The 16443-nt window shown below is 37.6% G+C and overlaps 1 protein-coding gene across 1 annotated transcript in view; it reads left to right on the forward strand.

Annotated features, from left to right (window-relative positions):
* Positions 1 to 16443, forward strand: part of thsd7aa (thrombospondin, type I, domain containing 7Aa) — a 455572-nt gene that overhangs the window by 208187 nt on the left and 230942 nt on the right. The window contains exon 2 of the mRNA XM_039736556.1: positions 15518 to 16346. Coding sequence (XP_039592490.1) covers positions 15518 to 16346 — 829 coding nt within the window. The remainder of the gene's footprint in view (positions 1 to 15517; positions 16347 to 16443) is intronic.

Genomic DNA, 16443 nt, shown 5'->3' on the forward strand with positions numbered 1-16443 from the left:
CCGCATGAAACACGGAAGTGTTAGCTTTCGAAAGACACCTAAATTGGCCATTTACGATGGGTCTGGGGTTGACTGGCACCTCGTATAGCCAACCAGTGTCACAGAAAGCTTTAGATGATGACGTCTGCTTCAAACTCTGGTAGAATCTACCAGTTTGATTGGACACTGTGACTGACACTCAAAACTTACAGCCAATGAGCAGACGAGCATTTTGATATGTAACTTGCTATGCTAACTTGTAAACAAACCGATAGAATCGGCGCGAAGGTGGCATTTGTGCCAATCTGCAGAGTTGGTTCGTGGTTGTTTATTGTGATTTCGCCACGTTTTTTCGCATTTTAAATATGAATTAAAGTACCGAGAAGCGTAAATAAATGCTCATGGAAGTGTTAGCTTCAGATCGACACCTAACTTGGCCAATTACGACGGGTCTGGGGTTGACTGGCACCTCGTATAGCCAACCAGTGTCACAGAAAGCTTTAGATGATGACGTCTGCTTCAAACTCTGGTAGAATCTACCAGTTTGATTGGACACTGTGACTGACACTCAAAACTTACAGCCAATGAGCAGACAAGCATTTTGATATGTGACTTGCTATGCTTAACTTGTAAAAAAAACAATCGCAGCTTCGTGAAGGTGGCATTTGTGCCAGTCTGCAGAGTTGGTGCGTGGTTGTTTATTGTGATTTCGCCAAGTTTTTTCGCAGTTTAAATATGAATAAAAGTAGAAGTTTAAACGTAAATAAACGCTTGATTAAATAATAGATGCATGTACGCGTTGCGAAAGTATTCAACCGGCACAGGGGACATGTAATGGCGGAGAGCGAGTGCCACGCCTTGTGCTTTCTGCTTGCTAGTGATTGCTGCCATCAAGTGGCACATGAAAAACGCTGAGCTGTGTTGTAAGTTTGTAAAAGAAATATATATAGTTTGTGTGCATTTTATAAAAAAAAGTAAAAAATAAAAATATAAATATATTTTTGGCTCATAACTTGTATTGACTATTTTTACATAGAAATGTGTATTTTTTATTGTTTTTATTATTTTTATAACTAATAGAGTGACACTGTGTGTAGATATAGATTCCTTTAGGTGTAAGCTTTCAGTAGAGCCCTCATTGATATATGTGGGTTGAAGCATTCAAAAGTTATTACACTTTTTCCATATGTTCCAAAATGTGGATAATGGTCCCTCTAAAAACCCCCTGGGCATGCCCACATAAAACTGGTGTAAAATGTCATTTTTACAGGTATTCTTTTCAAATTTGAAATGTGAGTAGTCAACAAGTTATTCTGTTGGTACATTGTGTGTTTCTGTCCTCACCTACCTACTGCAACTTTATTTTCCTTTATTTTCATAAAAAAACTTAGGCGAGAACAAAAAAATTTGTTTTTTTTGTGAGTTCTAATGTGCATAACTTTTGATCAGTCACACCTACAGTGATTCTGACTACTAAGGGTGAAACTAGAGAATGTTACCTTTACAAAGAGACCAAACATGTGTTTATACTCCAGATAGTTCAATAACAGCAATGATTCTAATTTGGAGAGGTCGAATTACAAGCGATTTAGCAAAAATGACCCCGAATGTTAAGGGGTTAAAGGAAGTAGTACTCCTGATTATGAGCATTCAGCAGTGCACTTCATGCAGAGCTGAATATCAGCAACATACAAACTGATGGAAGGTGTCATTGTTTTTATGGTACAATTGATTCACCTAGCATGTGATTATTTTGAATATACATTTTCTATTGGACTTGGATGTATAATTTTTAAAGGAACTTGTCATTATGTTTCCAGTATACAGCACTATATGTAATCATAAACAACTAGCCCTTAACTAAATAAAACAGGTATTATATACTCAAATACCTTAGAACTATGTCTGATTAATAAACAAAAATTGGAAATCAGTGTAATGGTTGGAGTAGAACAGTGGCACAGTGGTTGGTGCTGCTGACTCACAGTACTAGGGACCTGGGTTTGGCTCCAGACCTGGACTGCACATTCCTTCTCTGTGTCTCTGTGGATTTTTTCCAGGTTTCATATCCCAAAATGCTGCTTTCAGGTGAATTAGTTTCTACATCAGTCTAGTCAGTGAGTGTGAGTACGTGAGTTGACCCTGTAGTGTCTTCCAAGGATGGATCATTAGATGCTAGGATGAATTCTAGATCAGGTCAGGTAATGTTGGGGAGCATGCAATGGTACAGCACATTGCCACACCCACCACACGACAAAACACCTCAGGATCCTGGTTGACAACCCCCCAGGCAGACATGCGGTCCAGTCCCACCCTACGGAAATGATCATCTATCTACCACATCTAGATGTTATGTGGGCATCTTCTTGGCCTGGTCAAGCCGTTTGGGTTCTCAACAATGAGGATCCAGAGAGCCAAATCACCCTCAGGAAATCACACCACATGGCCGTAGTGCCGTAACTGATGCTTATCACAATGCAGGTAATGTGCCTCAATCGGGACTCCGTGAGCAACCACACACTTAACACAAAGTCAAGCCAGTGGTACCCAAGGATTCTCGGAAAACATACAGCACCAAAGTAGTCCAGTTTTCATCTCAGTTCACTGGATAGTGTCCATGTCACGCAACCATATAACAAGACAGAAATCACCAGGACTCAAAAGACTTGGAACTTCATCATTTTGTATAGATATCAGGAGCGCCACACACCCCTTTCCAGTGACCTCATGCTCCCCTAAACTCTCTACTGACTTCATAGGAAGAGTCACCAGAGACATGAATGTTGCTGCTGAGGTAAGTAAGTCTCTCGGCAAGGTCAAACCTCTCTCCATAGACAAACAAACTGCTGATGGCTGTGCCCAAGAGGGCGTTAAAGGCCTGGATCTTGGTTTTTATCCATGATACTCACAAGACCAGACACTCAGACTCCTCACTCAGTCTCTCAAGAGTCCCGATCAGAGCCTCCATTGACTCAGCAAAAATCACAGCATCATCAGCAAAGTCAAAATCAGTGAATCTTTCTTCACCAACAGATGCCCCACAGCCACTGGACCCTACAACCTTGTTCATCACCCAGTCCATGCAAGCACTGAACAGAGTAGGAGCAAGAACTCACTCTTCACAAACTGCAGAATCAACTGGGAAAAACACAGAGGTTCTGTCTCCACTCTGCACAGCACTCACAATACCAGTGTACAGGCCAGCCATGATGATATCCAGCAACTTTGAGGGGATCCTGTGAAGTCTCAGGATATCCCACAGGGATAAGTGATTCAGTAATAGAAGCGATGGTGCAGTCCAGTTCAGCACAGAGTTTTCAAGAGCACACTGTGCCTTTGCTTAATGGGGGACATTTATGATCAAAGAATGAAGTCTAATTTCCAGTTTCATAAGGTTTATGAACACACGCCCATATATTTGTGTTTTTTTAATAAACGCATATATGGGACACCCAACAAATGACACTATTGAATCTAAGTAATAGTAAGTGATAATGGTGGTTTCTTTCTCCAAAGTCTGTCCCCTAAAGGTACTAGTAGGCCTGATTTTTCCCTTGAAAAGCTCCACCACGGAGCAGTCATGAGCACGCAACCACTGCAATATTTTGATGCTACCCAGCAGGCAGTAAAAGCAAGTGCCACATTATTCAGTTTAATGTAGAATACTGCAGGGCGTATAATGACAGAGAGCAAGAAAAATGCCTGTAATTTGCTGTAGTACAAATTTGTCTAAGTGTACAGACAGAAAAACATAGGCAGATAACAAATGTGGTTCTCAGCATTGCATTTATAACATCTTGGAGAAAAATAGTTTGCTGTGTTTTCTACTTGCAGGTAACCACTGAAAACATAATCCACTTGACTGTTTGGTTTCCGCTTTGTTCCCACACTTACAGGCTTATTCCCATTTGTGCCATGCCAAGTATATATAGATCTGAATGTCATTTTAAAGTTTTTACAGGCACTAATAACCTGCAGTTAAGAGGACTCAAAATAGAAAACTGAAATCTTTTGTTTATTTTAATGGAATAGGTAAAAGACTATGTGATTTATATTGCCTTACAAGAAGTATAAAAGGGACATACTTTTCATTTAACAAGGTTAATTTTGCTGTGGACAGCAAAATGCCTTAAAATAATTTAATATTTTTTTACAGAGTCCCCGTTACCATATAGTTACGAAGGTCCCCGCATAGTACCTCATGATAAAATTCTGTTGAATAATTCTTTGGCTAAAGGTACTCAGTGCTAATGTGTGAGAGAGAGGATGTGCAGCATTGTTCATAATGACCATCTTTTTTGTTTTCATTCTCTTCTCTGCTACTACCTCCATCTGTTTCAGAGTGCATCCCATAACTGAGCCTGCCTGCTTAATCAGCTTTTTGATTCTGTGGGCCTCTCTTAAAATGATTTTACCAGCTCAGCACATTACAGCAAAGAAAATCAAACTGGCCATCATAGAGTTGCAGAATATGGAAAGGATGTCATTACCCATATTAAAGGAGTGCATCTTGTAGAAACAAAAAGTCTGGCCTACCCTCAAGTACTGGGCATAAAGGCTCTTTGGTGTGTCAAAGTCCATAACTGGTTCCTTGATTTTGCTGATGTTAACTCTTTTACGGCTAATTATTTTTTCTTCCTTTTGTCCCAGGGATGAATATTTTCCCAAATAACTCAGTTTTCTAAAAAGCACACAAAGCACTGGCTTCATGCATAAATCAACATAAAATACTTATTTAGGACAAATGTCACTCTGCCTACAGTAGGCATATTCACATATTTATTACATATGTGTTTTTTTCCCATCACTCATAAGCTGAAAGGCACTTTCTGGTAAAAAACAAGGGCTTGAAATAGTTGAGTGGCTGCTAATCCATAATGTCCTCCAGCAGGCCATGTCGTTTGGTGAAGTCCAGTTGCCAGCTTGTCTGTGTAGTCCTCCCAGGGTGAACGTTTTTGTTTGGCACGTCAGCTGCACTGTGATCAGCTGGGAACCCATCAGCTCATGTAGGCAACTGACTTTCGTTTTCAGTCTGCAGATCACTTGTATCAAAATCGGAGTTCGGTAAGTCAGAGTCTAATTCAGCAGTAATATGCAAAAAATAAATAATATGTGCAGAGTTTGTGCCGCTCGGGGCGGGGCGGTTTCTTCAATTTGCCACCCTCTAAATTATCTGAATAGGTTAACCTTTTTAAATAGAAAATTAAAATGACGTATAGAGAAAAATGAAGATAAATTTTGCATAGATTTATTTATATATAGAAAAATAGCAATCATTTGTCATATATAATTATTTTTGAGCATGAACAAGACAAGAATATAGTATAGATGTACTGATATGCCGTGTTCAAAGCCGTGTACATGTGATAGGTGGGGATGTTTTCTGGGCAGAGCAAACGAAAACGAAATTATAAATTGTAAATTAGTTGTTTATCTTCCTAGAAATTATCAGTGTAATTTTCATGTTTATTTTTGTTATTGCCTCATAAATTTTAACTGCGGTATCTGATGCCATCACAGAAGGACAGTCTGACAATTATTTTTGAAGCATTTGAGGATAAAATTCAGAGAATTTAACTTTTTTCATTCATGAATGATATTTTCTGAACCCTGCTGCTTACACACGAATTGTACTAATCCTTTTGGCCAATAATGCCGCCCCCTCTGCCCGCCCCTAGCTATGCCACTGTTTATAGTCTGAGGTGTATAGAGGGAGGAGAAAAGGAGATGAGACAGTTTGCTGACATCCTCACCAAAGACTGAATCCATGAGCCTCAAAAACTGTGGTCTGATGAACAGATAGCCTAAAACTAGTGGTTAGACATGATGCATCTACATTGTAAAAGAATGATTAATTGTGACATGGAAAACTGTAAATTGGTATTAATTATACATGGCACCTACCATAGGGAACACATCTGCAAAACATTGTTTCTCATAAAAGATAAATCTAGAATTCATGCTCATTTTTGTCTTCATGAGTCATATTTTCAGATTGTGGATTTACTCTGTGGGGTATTTAGTTTTACTACAAACTGATCAGGAAGTCAGCCTATGCTAACCTTCTGTTCGTATGTGACTGAATTTATTTGTCACTATATTTTGAAATTAATTTATAGTTAAGTTTTTGTGGCTAGCTAAATACTTGACTTACAGTTTAACTTGAGCTAAATTTGTAATTTTGAGACATTTTTATTTTATATTTTCCTGTTGAATGAACTTGGTTCTAAAACGAGTTTTGCATTGTATAGTTTCTGGACAGTGTCCATGTTGGCTAAGTCTGGAGGAGGCAGAGCTTGTTCTTATGACCATGAAGAAAAATAAAACCCTCCTTGAGACATCATACTCTCAGTTTAGAGTAGGACACATTTTGACAAAAAACACGTGTTGTATCATATATTTGGAGCTTCAGTAAGTTTGGTAACCAAAGTCATATCAGACACATGTTCAGCATAGGTTAGGTTTCTCAATTAATTTTGTATCATGTGTACATTCATATGTTGTGAACGTATTTCTTCTTTTGCCACATCGGTTTTTCTGTGTGGAGAAGAACAGTAGGTCACTTTACACAGATTCATAAAAAAATTTAAACTTCAAATAAATATGGTCTGTTCACTTTAGATGTTGGATTTTCAAAAAACAACAATCACTGTTACATTCATTTATTCATTCATTCATTCAGTCATTCATTTTTCACTGGTTTTTAAAAAACTGGGTCATGGATGCAAGTCTTACTAGTGAGGCCCACACATCCCTTTCCTTACCCACACTGTCCAACTCATACTATGGGATCTCAAGGCATTACCAAGCCATCTGGAGAATACAATCCTCTCAGTGAGTTTTGGGTCTTCACAGGGGTTTCCTCCCAGCTGGTCTTGCCCATAAAGCCACCACAGGGAGGCTTCCAGGAGGCCTTTATGGCAGACATAGAGTTTTTAAGTTATCAACAGAAGTTAGGACACCTGTGCAAATTGTTTGCTTCAACTTGCAGGGTTAATTTACTTTAATTGCTACACAACATCTGTAGGTTGTCCCATATTATTTGTTCTCTGAAGAAGGCTCATTTGTAATATTCTGAAATTTCCTTTTTTTAGTTTTTGCTAACCTAAACTTTAAATTTTAACCTCTGGCAGTTTACTGCTTACTTTTTTAGGTCAATCATTGCATTTCAACTGGTTAAATTTTAAGAAAAACTGGAAAATCTGAGGTGTTCTAAAACTTCTGACCAGTAGTTTAGATATTTTCACATATATGTATATATTTTTCCATTTTCAGCATTACAATAATTTTTACAGCATCTAAGTCTGTGTTATGTAAGCTGAAGCGAATACATTTTAAAGGAAGCTGAAGCAATGTGAGTGACCCTGGGTCAATAAGTACCCATCCGAGCAAATGCTTTCAGACTTTAATTATGGTTTTTCATTTTTAAAATGATTTCTTATTATTGAATTGTGTTGTGTTCTCTTTAAGTGCTTAATTTCTGGTATAGTACAACAATGTAGTTATGGTGCAAAACAAGGATTTCTTAGACAAAGAAATATCATTAAAAATATCCAGTACAAGGCAATTCTGGTGGGAGATGATGGATTTGCATTGCTGCATTTTGCCCAGGGATGTAAACTGGCATGTTGAGTTATTGCCTGATATATTTTATAATTCTGCCCATATTTTTTCTTCCAAGATCAATATCATTGTTAAAGAATGCATATGATATAGCATATATTGTGTTGGTTGGTATTGATTGTTTAGTCTTTAAACCTATTATTAAAATTGTGTGTTTATGTATATTGTGTTATGTGGGAGGCTACTGAAGGTGGCAAATTTAGCCTTTTTAATTTTTTATGTTGGTCTTTTTACAGTACAGTTAGATACTGCAAAAGCCTACACTTTAAGTGATCCCTAAAACTTTAATTTTGAAGTGGTATGATAAATTGCACCTTTTGACCTTCAGTAGATATTAAATGGGGAAGAGGAAATTATGGTCGCTTAGGTTGTGTTAGTAAGGTTTTTATATATATATATATATATATATATATATATATATATATATATATATATATATATATATATATATATATATATATATATATATATATAAAGAAAATCAGAATTTTCTATTTTTTATCCTGAATCTTGCTGGATTTACTATACATATTCCTCGTAACAACACCAATATCAGAGACTTCTCACTTTAAATTTCACATAGAATATTCAGTTACAGATTACTTAAGAATTCCATTTAAAAAACAGCAACTCAGGATAGTGCTTGACCTATGTAATTAATGTGTTAGTGTAGAAGTTGAAAATACAGATTTGCTTGTTATTAATATAATTATTAAAATTGTTCTGTAAAAGTTCTAATGTATAATGGTAGGTTCCTTAAATTATAAAATAATTTATCTAATGTCTAGCATTATTGGCTAAAACTTCCAGATTACTTTTTTTTTCTGTTTCCGTGAAGTCTTGATGCATCAGGATTCCCTATTGCATTTACTTTAAAGTTCCTTTCACATAAAATACAATCAATCATAATGCTGTGAATGGTCCAGGTTGGCTCCATGCTGTCGTTTGCATTTGGGGAGCCTGTTGCACCCAGATCATCAATACCGTAGCTGAGATGAGTCGAGCCAATAAAGATACACACATAGCATGGGGTAGGTGCAAAAGTGAACAGTGCTTTTATTAAAAAGAAAGTTAAAATCAAGTGGCCCAAAAACAGTGCAGTGCATCTTCATAAATAAATAATCCTTAAAAAGTGAACTGTGGAGGTTAAATTCCAGAAAAAGGAATCCATAAAATTGAGGTTAAAACATAGCAGGAATCTCCTCCAAAAATCTCAGTCCCTGGTACTTCCCTTTAAAACTGACATCTCCTCTACTTACCCCACAAGGGGCCTTGCAGTAGACAAGACACCTGACAGGCACAGCCAAACATCTGTCCTAGGTCTGGGTCCCTAAAGTTTCATGGCTTCCAGTAGGGTGCCACCCTGAACCTCATCTCTCTTAGACTCGGGTTTCTACAGCCATCTGTGGAACAAGCAAAGCACTGTGCCAAGCCTCCCCAACTCCCACTGCCTCTCCTTGGACTTATGCGGCAGAGTCGCTTAAACAACAGATTATTTCAGCTCTCTGAACCACTCATCTGGAGTGAGCCTCTTCAGCCCCTGAGCACTGGCCGCACACTCTCCCGAGGGACTATTCTCCTGGCTGCCTGTCTCTCCTCTCTCTCTCTCTCTCTCTTTCTCCCTCTCACACTGTCTCTCTCTTGCTCCAGCCTGCTTCCACATTATTTAATCTCAGTTCTTTTCTTTTTGTTCTCTTTTCTTTCATTTGTCTCCCCTCTCTGCTGCACCGGCTCCTCTGATTTTCACTTGTCTAATTGGGTGCAGATGCGATGAGCCTATTCCTACCTGACTGATCTGCCCTTCTTTGCACGTGTATGTGGCACGATCAACCAGCACCTCAATAAACCATGGAGAGAAATGCACTTGCACACACCCATGGCCGATTGGAGTCTGCACTTTTTGGGCACGATTATTTATGTAAAATTTGCCTGATTCCACGGACCAGCTTTGACAAATGCATTTTAGGAGAAAATAAAAAATATAAATCAGAATATAAGATACTATAATAAGTGCAGAGATTTTACAAAGCAGTGCCTTTAGATCCTTTTTTTCTTCACACATTTAGATGCTAATCAAAAGATCATAAGTGCATGCATGCCTACCTGAAAAGAACGTCACTTTATAAATTATTCTTTTTATATAATATATCCTTTATTAAAAAGATTTAATAATGCACTTTTTTGTTAAATATGTCACATTTTCAGATATGGCTGGATGTCATGTTTAATTAGAAGATTAAAACATAAGACTAAAAAGGTTGCATGGTATTCTCTTGCACTTCTTGTACTTTTTAATTTGATACAACTTTTATGTATCTGCGAAATGGGTGAGTGGTTATTGTTTTATTGGAATGATCTTCCAAGTTAATGAGCTGTTAGGGTAGAAACTGAGTCACAGTAAGACACAGAAATGAGAAAAATTATACCTGATAAAACTTATGCCTCAAATGTATGTGTCACAAGCAGTCTCTGATCATTAAGAATATTTTTCTGTATTTGGTTACCATTATTTGATTAATACTTATCAATGTTCCGTTGACTTCCTCACAATACAATGTTGTCCCTTAATTTTTGGTGAACAAGCTAATTTCTTACTGTTATATTTCACCCAGGGTTCCTCCCCTAAGCTGGGGTTCAAATGTGACATTTTTGTTTATTTTGTCCGTTGTTTATGTGAACATTGTTGATTGTTTACTTTCTCTATGTTGAAGCATCTTTTATTATGTGCCATGTGTTTTGTAGGTGGTCCCAAAGAGACATGGCCACCTGCCCATCATTGTCAAGGGGCTGCCCTCAGCCCTATAAAAGCTGAGGCAAACCCACAGTGCTTTGTGGTTCATTCTGAATGTGCTCATGGTGGTGGTGAATTCCTCTAGTGATTTTTGATAATATGCTTTTGGTTATTTACTGGATTATTTTAACTAGTCCTCTGTTCTTTGTTTTTGATTCTTCGACTTTCTTCACTTTTATTGTTCCTTTTGAGGGCATTGCCTCTTATGTATTTTGTGCTCTTGGAAGCTTTTTTTTTTTGCCACAGAGCAATTTTGTGCAAATAAATCTTATTTACAAATATTCTATGTTTCCATTTCAATTACTGCCTTTGTTTTTTGGCGATTTCCCCTTCTAGTGGGCATTTTGAGTATTTTCGGGACTTTGTATGCTTAGGAACTCTCCAGTTCATAACATTGGTGGTTACAGCCCTGTTGTTGTTGGCGACAACACACAGACGCTGTGCACATGGCTGTATGCTCATGTAATATGTGACGTTATAACACTAACCTTATTTAAGATGATGGTGGCCACCACCAGAAATCCAAGCTTTTAGGCAGTATAAAGCAAAAGTCATACTTTGTGCATTTATTGTAGTTAAGGAAGGGATATTTAGTTTAGTGTAGAATGTCCATTACTTCATTTTGGACTTGTGTTTTGGTTTAGTTTGATGGTTCATTTAAACCTTTTGGTTCTGAACTGTGCTTGTTTCTTTCATTATTCTTTAGAACAACCACTTGGCTCTTTGTCTCCTGGTCTTTGCTCCATTTTTCCACCTAAAATACTGTACATATAACATTTCTACAAGAAAAAAAAAGTGCAATATTTTGCATAAAAAAGTATTATCCATCCATTATGTGAAAACAGAATTATGGCTTGAAGCTTTGACTAGTCTACATATTTCATGATACTTATCTGACCTTTTTTGCCTTCAGTCTGGTTATATTAAAGCAATTTAAGCTAAGTAGTGGAGTGTGAAGCTTCCCAACGTAGAGCAAAATATTTTCAGTTATTACTTTACATAAACTTGAAAAAAGTAAAAACTAATTATTCATCCATCCATTGTCCAACCCACTATATCCTAACTACAGGGTCTAAGAGTCTGCTAGAGCCAATCCCACCCATCACAGGGCACCCTGGGCAGGGCGCCTGCCCACTGCAAAGACATAATATAAAACATTTAGAAACATGGAATACAATTTAATTTTTAATGTTGAATGTATGTGCAGTGTTATGGCTATTGCTGTTACCTCATCGCTTCAGGAATCTCAGCTCAAAACCCTGCCTGTTCACTGTTTGTATGTTTTCTTCAGGTCCTCCAGTTTCGTTCCCCATACACAAAACATAAAGGAGAGACTGATAGGCAGCTCTAAATTGTCCCAATTTGTGTGAGTGCAGGTTTGTGCATGAATGTGTCTTAATATTAAAATAATAAATACTTTCATCATGGTTCCCATGAGGACCTCGGCTTTTGTCTAAAACAGTTGTTACTGATCTAATTTGGTATCACTTAGACACTCGCTCAGGGGAAGCAATTTACTAATATCTGGCCTTAAATGTCTGGGAGTTCTCTTGAGGACAGTACTGAATAGTGTATTTAAGGATAACATTTATAGGATTTGAATAATTATATTGGAGTATTGTCATAGAGCTGTTAATTTATGAGTGACTCTGCAGCCTTTGAAGAGTCAAACTCCCACTTTCTTCCACTACAGATACAGCAGGTTCACCTGGGTTAGAAGTTGAATTTGGATGGATTCGAAGGCTCAAAGGACTTTCACAATGCCAGAAAATGGGTTTGTTGTAGGCTAGTGTGACCAAGACCCTAAAGTGCATAGCAGAGACAGGCATTTTATCGGTAACGAATGGTATCAGAAATCATCCAAAGATGTGTTATTCTGCAGATTTTATTTAGACTTGTAGCTCGCTGCTTTGCACATTACTTCATCAATAAGAAAGACGGCATTGAAGAGTCTGACAAAAGTGGGATTAGGTGCAAGAAACTAGAATTGTATTGGACTATAACCTTTGTAACAGTGTTTCTCAATGTTTATTCCTCCAAGGTCCCTGCAGTATACCACGAGAATATGTTTGGGACCCACTACACAGGCCATGATATTTACCATCTTGTACTTTTGCTGCTATCTTGATTAAGGCGCTGTTTCTCAACTTACATTTGTTAACAAGGCATATTTGCTTCTAGTGCTTTTACACTGGCTGTATTTTTTAAAGCATAATACAAAATGAATAGGCCGTTTTAAAAACAGTCTGCATATTTTTATTAAATAAGTTTTTTTATAAGTGCTCAAATTTTCTAAAATATAATAAGAGTAGGCATTTTTAGGGATAAATATTAACCAGTAATTACCAAACTGTAGAATTTGTCGCTGCAAATATTTCTGATAAAAAATGCTGCTCACTACTCAGTAACTTTAAGGATTACTTTTTAAATTAAGTATTAAATGATAAGGAATCTCTGAAATAAAACAATTAAAGGTAATTTTTAAAATGCGGGCATTACCTGATGTCAAGTTATGCAACTTTTTCTTGTGAGGTACTTCAGATTTGTGGAGCATAATCGCTGATTTCATTCTTGCACCCTGTCAAAATACATGACAGCCCAGGTCACATTTACTAACTGAGTGCCAGTCTTCCAGTGCAGTTGTGCTCACCAATTTTTCGACAGCCAATAGTGTGTTACATCATGGAGCTGAAGCTGCACGAAGGATTAACAGCTGCAGTGAGGTCAGCAACAATCTCTGCCCTATCTTTTCTTTTTTTCCATTCTGTTAGGGTCTGTAATATACAAGACATCAGACAGGCAAGATTCTCTTCTGTTTGTGAGGTTTACAGTTCCTATGCTGACTGATGGAGCTGGTGTTGTACTGGCGCTGTGCGAAGGGTTAATAGCTATGGTGTGTTCAGCCATAGTCTTGGCCTATTTTTTCTTTTTGTCCCTTCATAAACCTTGAGGCATCAGACAGATGAGTTTCTTTTCTGTTTGTGAGGTTCAAAACACGTGTGTTCCTTATTCCTCATTGCTACTTTCTAAGCATTGTACTTCTGAATGATCATTCATTGGTTATCAACTCCCCTGTGAATTCAGACCGCCCAATGACTAACAAGAAAATCAAACAGGTTGGCAGACTACTTGGTCTCAGTCGTTAGGTATTTCACATTATACAGTCATCTTCACAGGAGATTATGTAAATGAGGCTAAGACTGAAAATCACTGGAAAAGTCATCCAATGTGAATGGATAACTACTAAGGAAATTGTCTCACACAGTAGTTTTCTTTTTTCATTAAATCCATTTATGTTCCATGGTGAGAAGATAAGTTGACAGTATGATAACATGTCTATAAGAGCTAGCTTGCTCCTTCACCAAAAAGGCTGCTGGCATTGGATTTGGTTCCCCTCAATAATGTGATGAAACAGAAGGCCCCCAAAAGAAATGTAATTATTACCAAAAAAAAAATACACTTTTCTACTTATATGAATGGTTTTGACAAAAAAAATAATGAGCGTACAGATTCATTGATAAAGACAGAAGCTTGCCCAGCTGTTCCAAAACTGCAATACGTAAGTGCAGCAAAATTGTCCCCATCCTTTAATGATTTTGTTCGGCTGATGAAACATTCTGCCTGTGTTGACATTATACAAGCGTTAGTGTTTGCTTTTGATGAGCACAAGTGTCTCCTAGTTACTGAATATATAATAGCCAATCAGTATTTTTTAAGAACATTAGAATGCTTCAGCTTCTGAACGATTCATCCTCAGTCACCTGAAAAGCTTGCTGTTATCAGAATGTGTTCACATCCTTAAGACTTCTAGGGTAGGAATTACAGATTACTGGCTCAAATATAATATTTAATGAATATATACTCACTTTATCTTTGTCTATTCACATATCTTCTAATTTGAACTTTTTTTTTTTTTTGCGCACCCAGCAATCTGAACTGTTGGTGGCTTGGTGGAAATCTTTGTTGATTTATTCTTCCTGTACTGTATGTACTGTGCTGTACAACACCTTAACTCATAGGTATTTAGTGAAACAGCGACACAATAATTTATTTTATGTAGTTCTCTTCACATATTAAATACAAAAAATCTAATAAGTACAGTTAATCTTTACATTAAATACTGTATTGACTTTCACAGAAGGCTGCGTGGTGGCTACCATGGCTACTTCATGGATCCAGCTTCCTGGTTTCTTAATGTTCTCTGTATATGTGGAGTTTACATATTTTTCTCTAGTTTCCTACACACATACCCAGGACATGCATGTTATGCTAAGTGTCAAGTCTGATATGTTCCCATATGAGGGGATGTGTGGGTAGACCCTGTGCAAGATTGGTTCCTGCCTTGTATCGAATGTTGTCAGGATACACTCTGGACTCTAGCAACCTTTAATCAGATTAAACTTGTTTGAGAATGTTGTGTGATTTTACGTTACCTTTCTTAACAAAGCTAACAAACGTACGCTTCAGAGTAACCAAGTAACATGCAAGTTATTCAGTACACAATACAGTACAAGGAAACAGAAGTTTTTTTGAAATAAATAAAAAGAAGGTTTCTAGTGTAATATAACAATGCAACAGAGCGTATGCAGCGCACTGTGTATTTTCTGTATGGCAAAGGCAGAAGAAACGAAATGACCAAAATTTACATCAACTGCTTTGGTAGTAAAATAGCAAACATGCAAAACTACCAAAGGCAAGGGTTCATGTGAAACGAAAGAGCAGGTTTAACTTTTGACAACACTGTTCGACCCATCAGTTTTAATGTCATGATACACTGTCACTTGGCCAAAGGTTGAATTGGTGTTTAGAAATACACCCAAATAAAAATTTACTCAGTGGCCATAAAAGCCATTAACTCATAAAGCATAAAATAAAAATCACAATGGTTATTTGCTAATTACTATATTATACTGTACATCATGGTAGGTATAGAATTTCATTTATTATCCTGTATAAGCTATGTTAATATTCAGAGTAATGTTATTATGACTGTGTTATGGTTCATTACTAAAAGCACTGATTACTGCAATATCTTCTATGAACATTTAGTCAAACATTGCATTGACATTTAATGCCTAAAGTGTGATTATTGGTGCATACAGTTTTCTTTTCTTTCTTTTACAGGTCCTTGGGGAAGGTGCATGGGAAATGAATGTGGACCAGGTGGCAGTCAAAGCAGAGCTGTATGGTGCGCTCACATTGAGGGGTGGACTACATTACACTCAAACTGTCTTAAGAACGAAAAGCAGCCTGATAACCAGCAGAGTTGTTTTCGGGTTTGTGACTGGCACAAGGAGTTATATGACTGGCAGTTAGGGGAATGGAATCAGTGCCAAGCTGTGGCTTTAAGAAACTCTGGAAATTATAAATCCTTAGAATGCATTAAGGGGGAAGAAGGAATTCAAACCAGAGAGGTGTCATGTGTTCAGAAAGCTAATGGCACACCAGCTGAGGATGTGATTTGTGAATATTTTGAACCAAAACCCCGCCTTGAACAAGCATGCCTCATCCCTTGCCCACAGGATTGTGTCGTTTCAGAGTTTTCTTCATGGTCCCCATGCTCCAAGACTTGTGGTGTTGGGTTGCAACATCGTTTTCGGAGTGTTTTAGCCCCACCGCTTTTTGGAGGATCTAGTTGTCCGAACCTTACAGAATTCCAGCCTTGCCAGTTTAGTGCCTGCGAATCAGAGGAAAGTATGTACAGCTTGAAAGTGGGGCCCTGGAGCACTTGTGCTATGCCTCACTCCAGACAAGCCCGTCAAGCTGGGAAGCGGCGGAAGAACAAAGGCAGGGAGAAAGCAGTGAAGGATCCTGAGACAAGAGAGCTGATAAAAAAAAAGAGAAACCGCAATCGACAAAACAGACAAGAGAGCAAATTCTGGGACCTGCAGATTGGATATCAAACACGACAGGTCACGTGTATCCATAAAAATGGCAAATCTACTGCACTGAAGTAAGCTTTTTATTTACTATGCCATTAAAAGTGTTTGCAAAGTCTGGATAAGAAAATTGATGTGGAGGTATTGTTAATACGAAATGAAGATCAGAGG

The sequence above is a fragment of the Polypterus senegalus genome, chromosome 15 (genome assembly GCF_016835505.1).
Source record: "Polypterus senegalus isolate Bchr_013 chromosome 15, ASM1683550v1, whole genome shotgun sequence".
NCBI classification, from domain to species: domain Eukaryota; kingdom Metazoa; phylum Chordata; class Cladistia; order Polypteriformes; family Polypteridae; genus Polypterus; species Polypterus senegalus.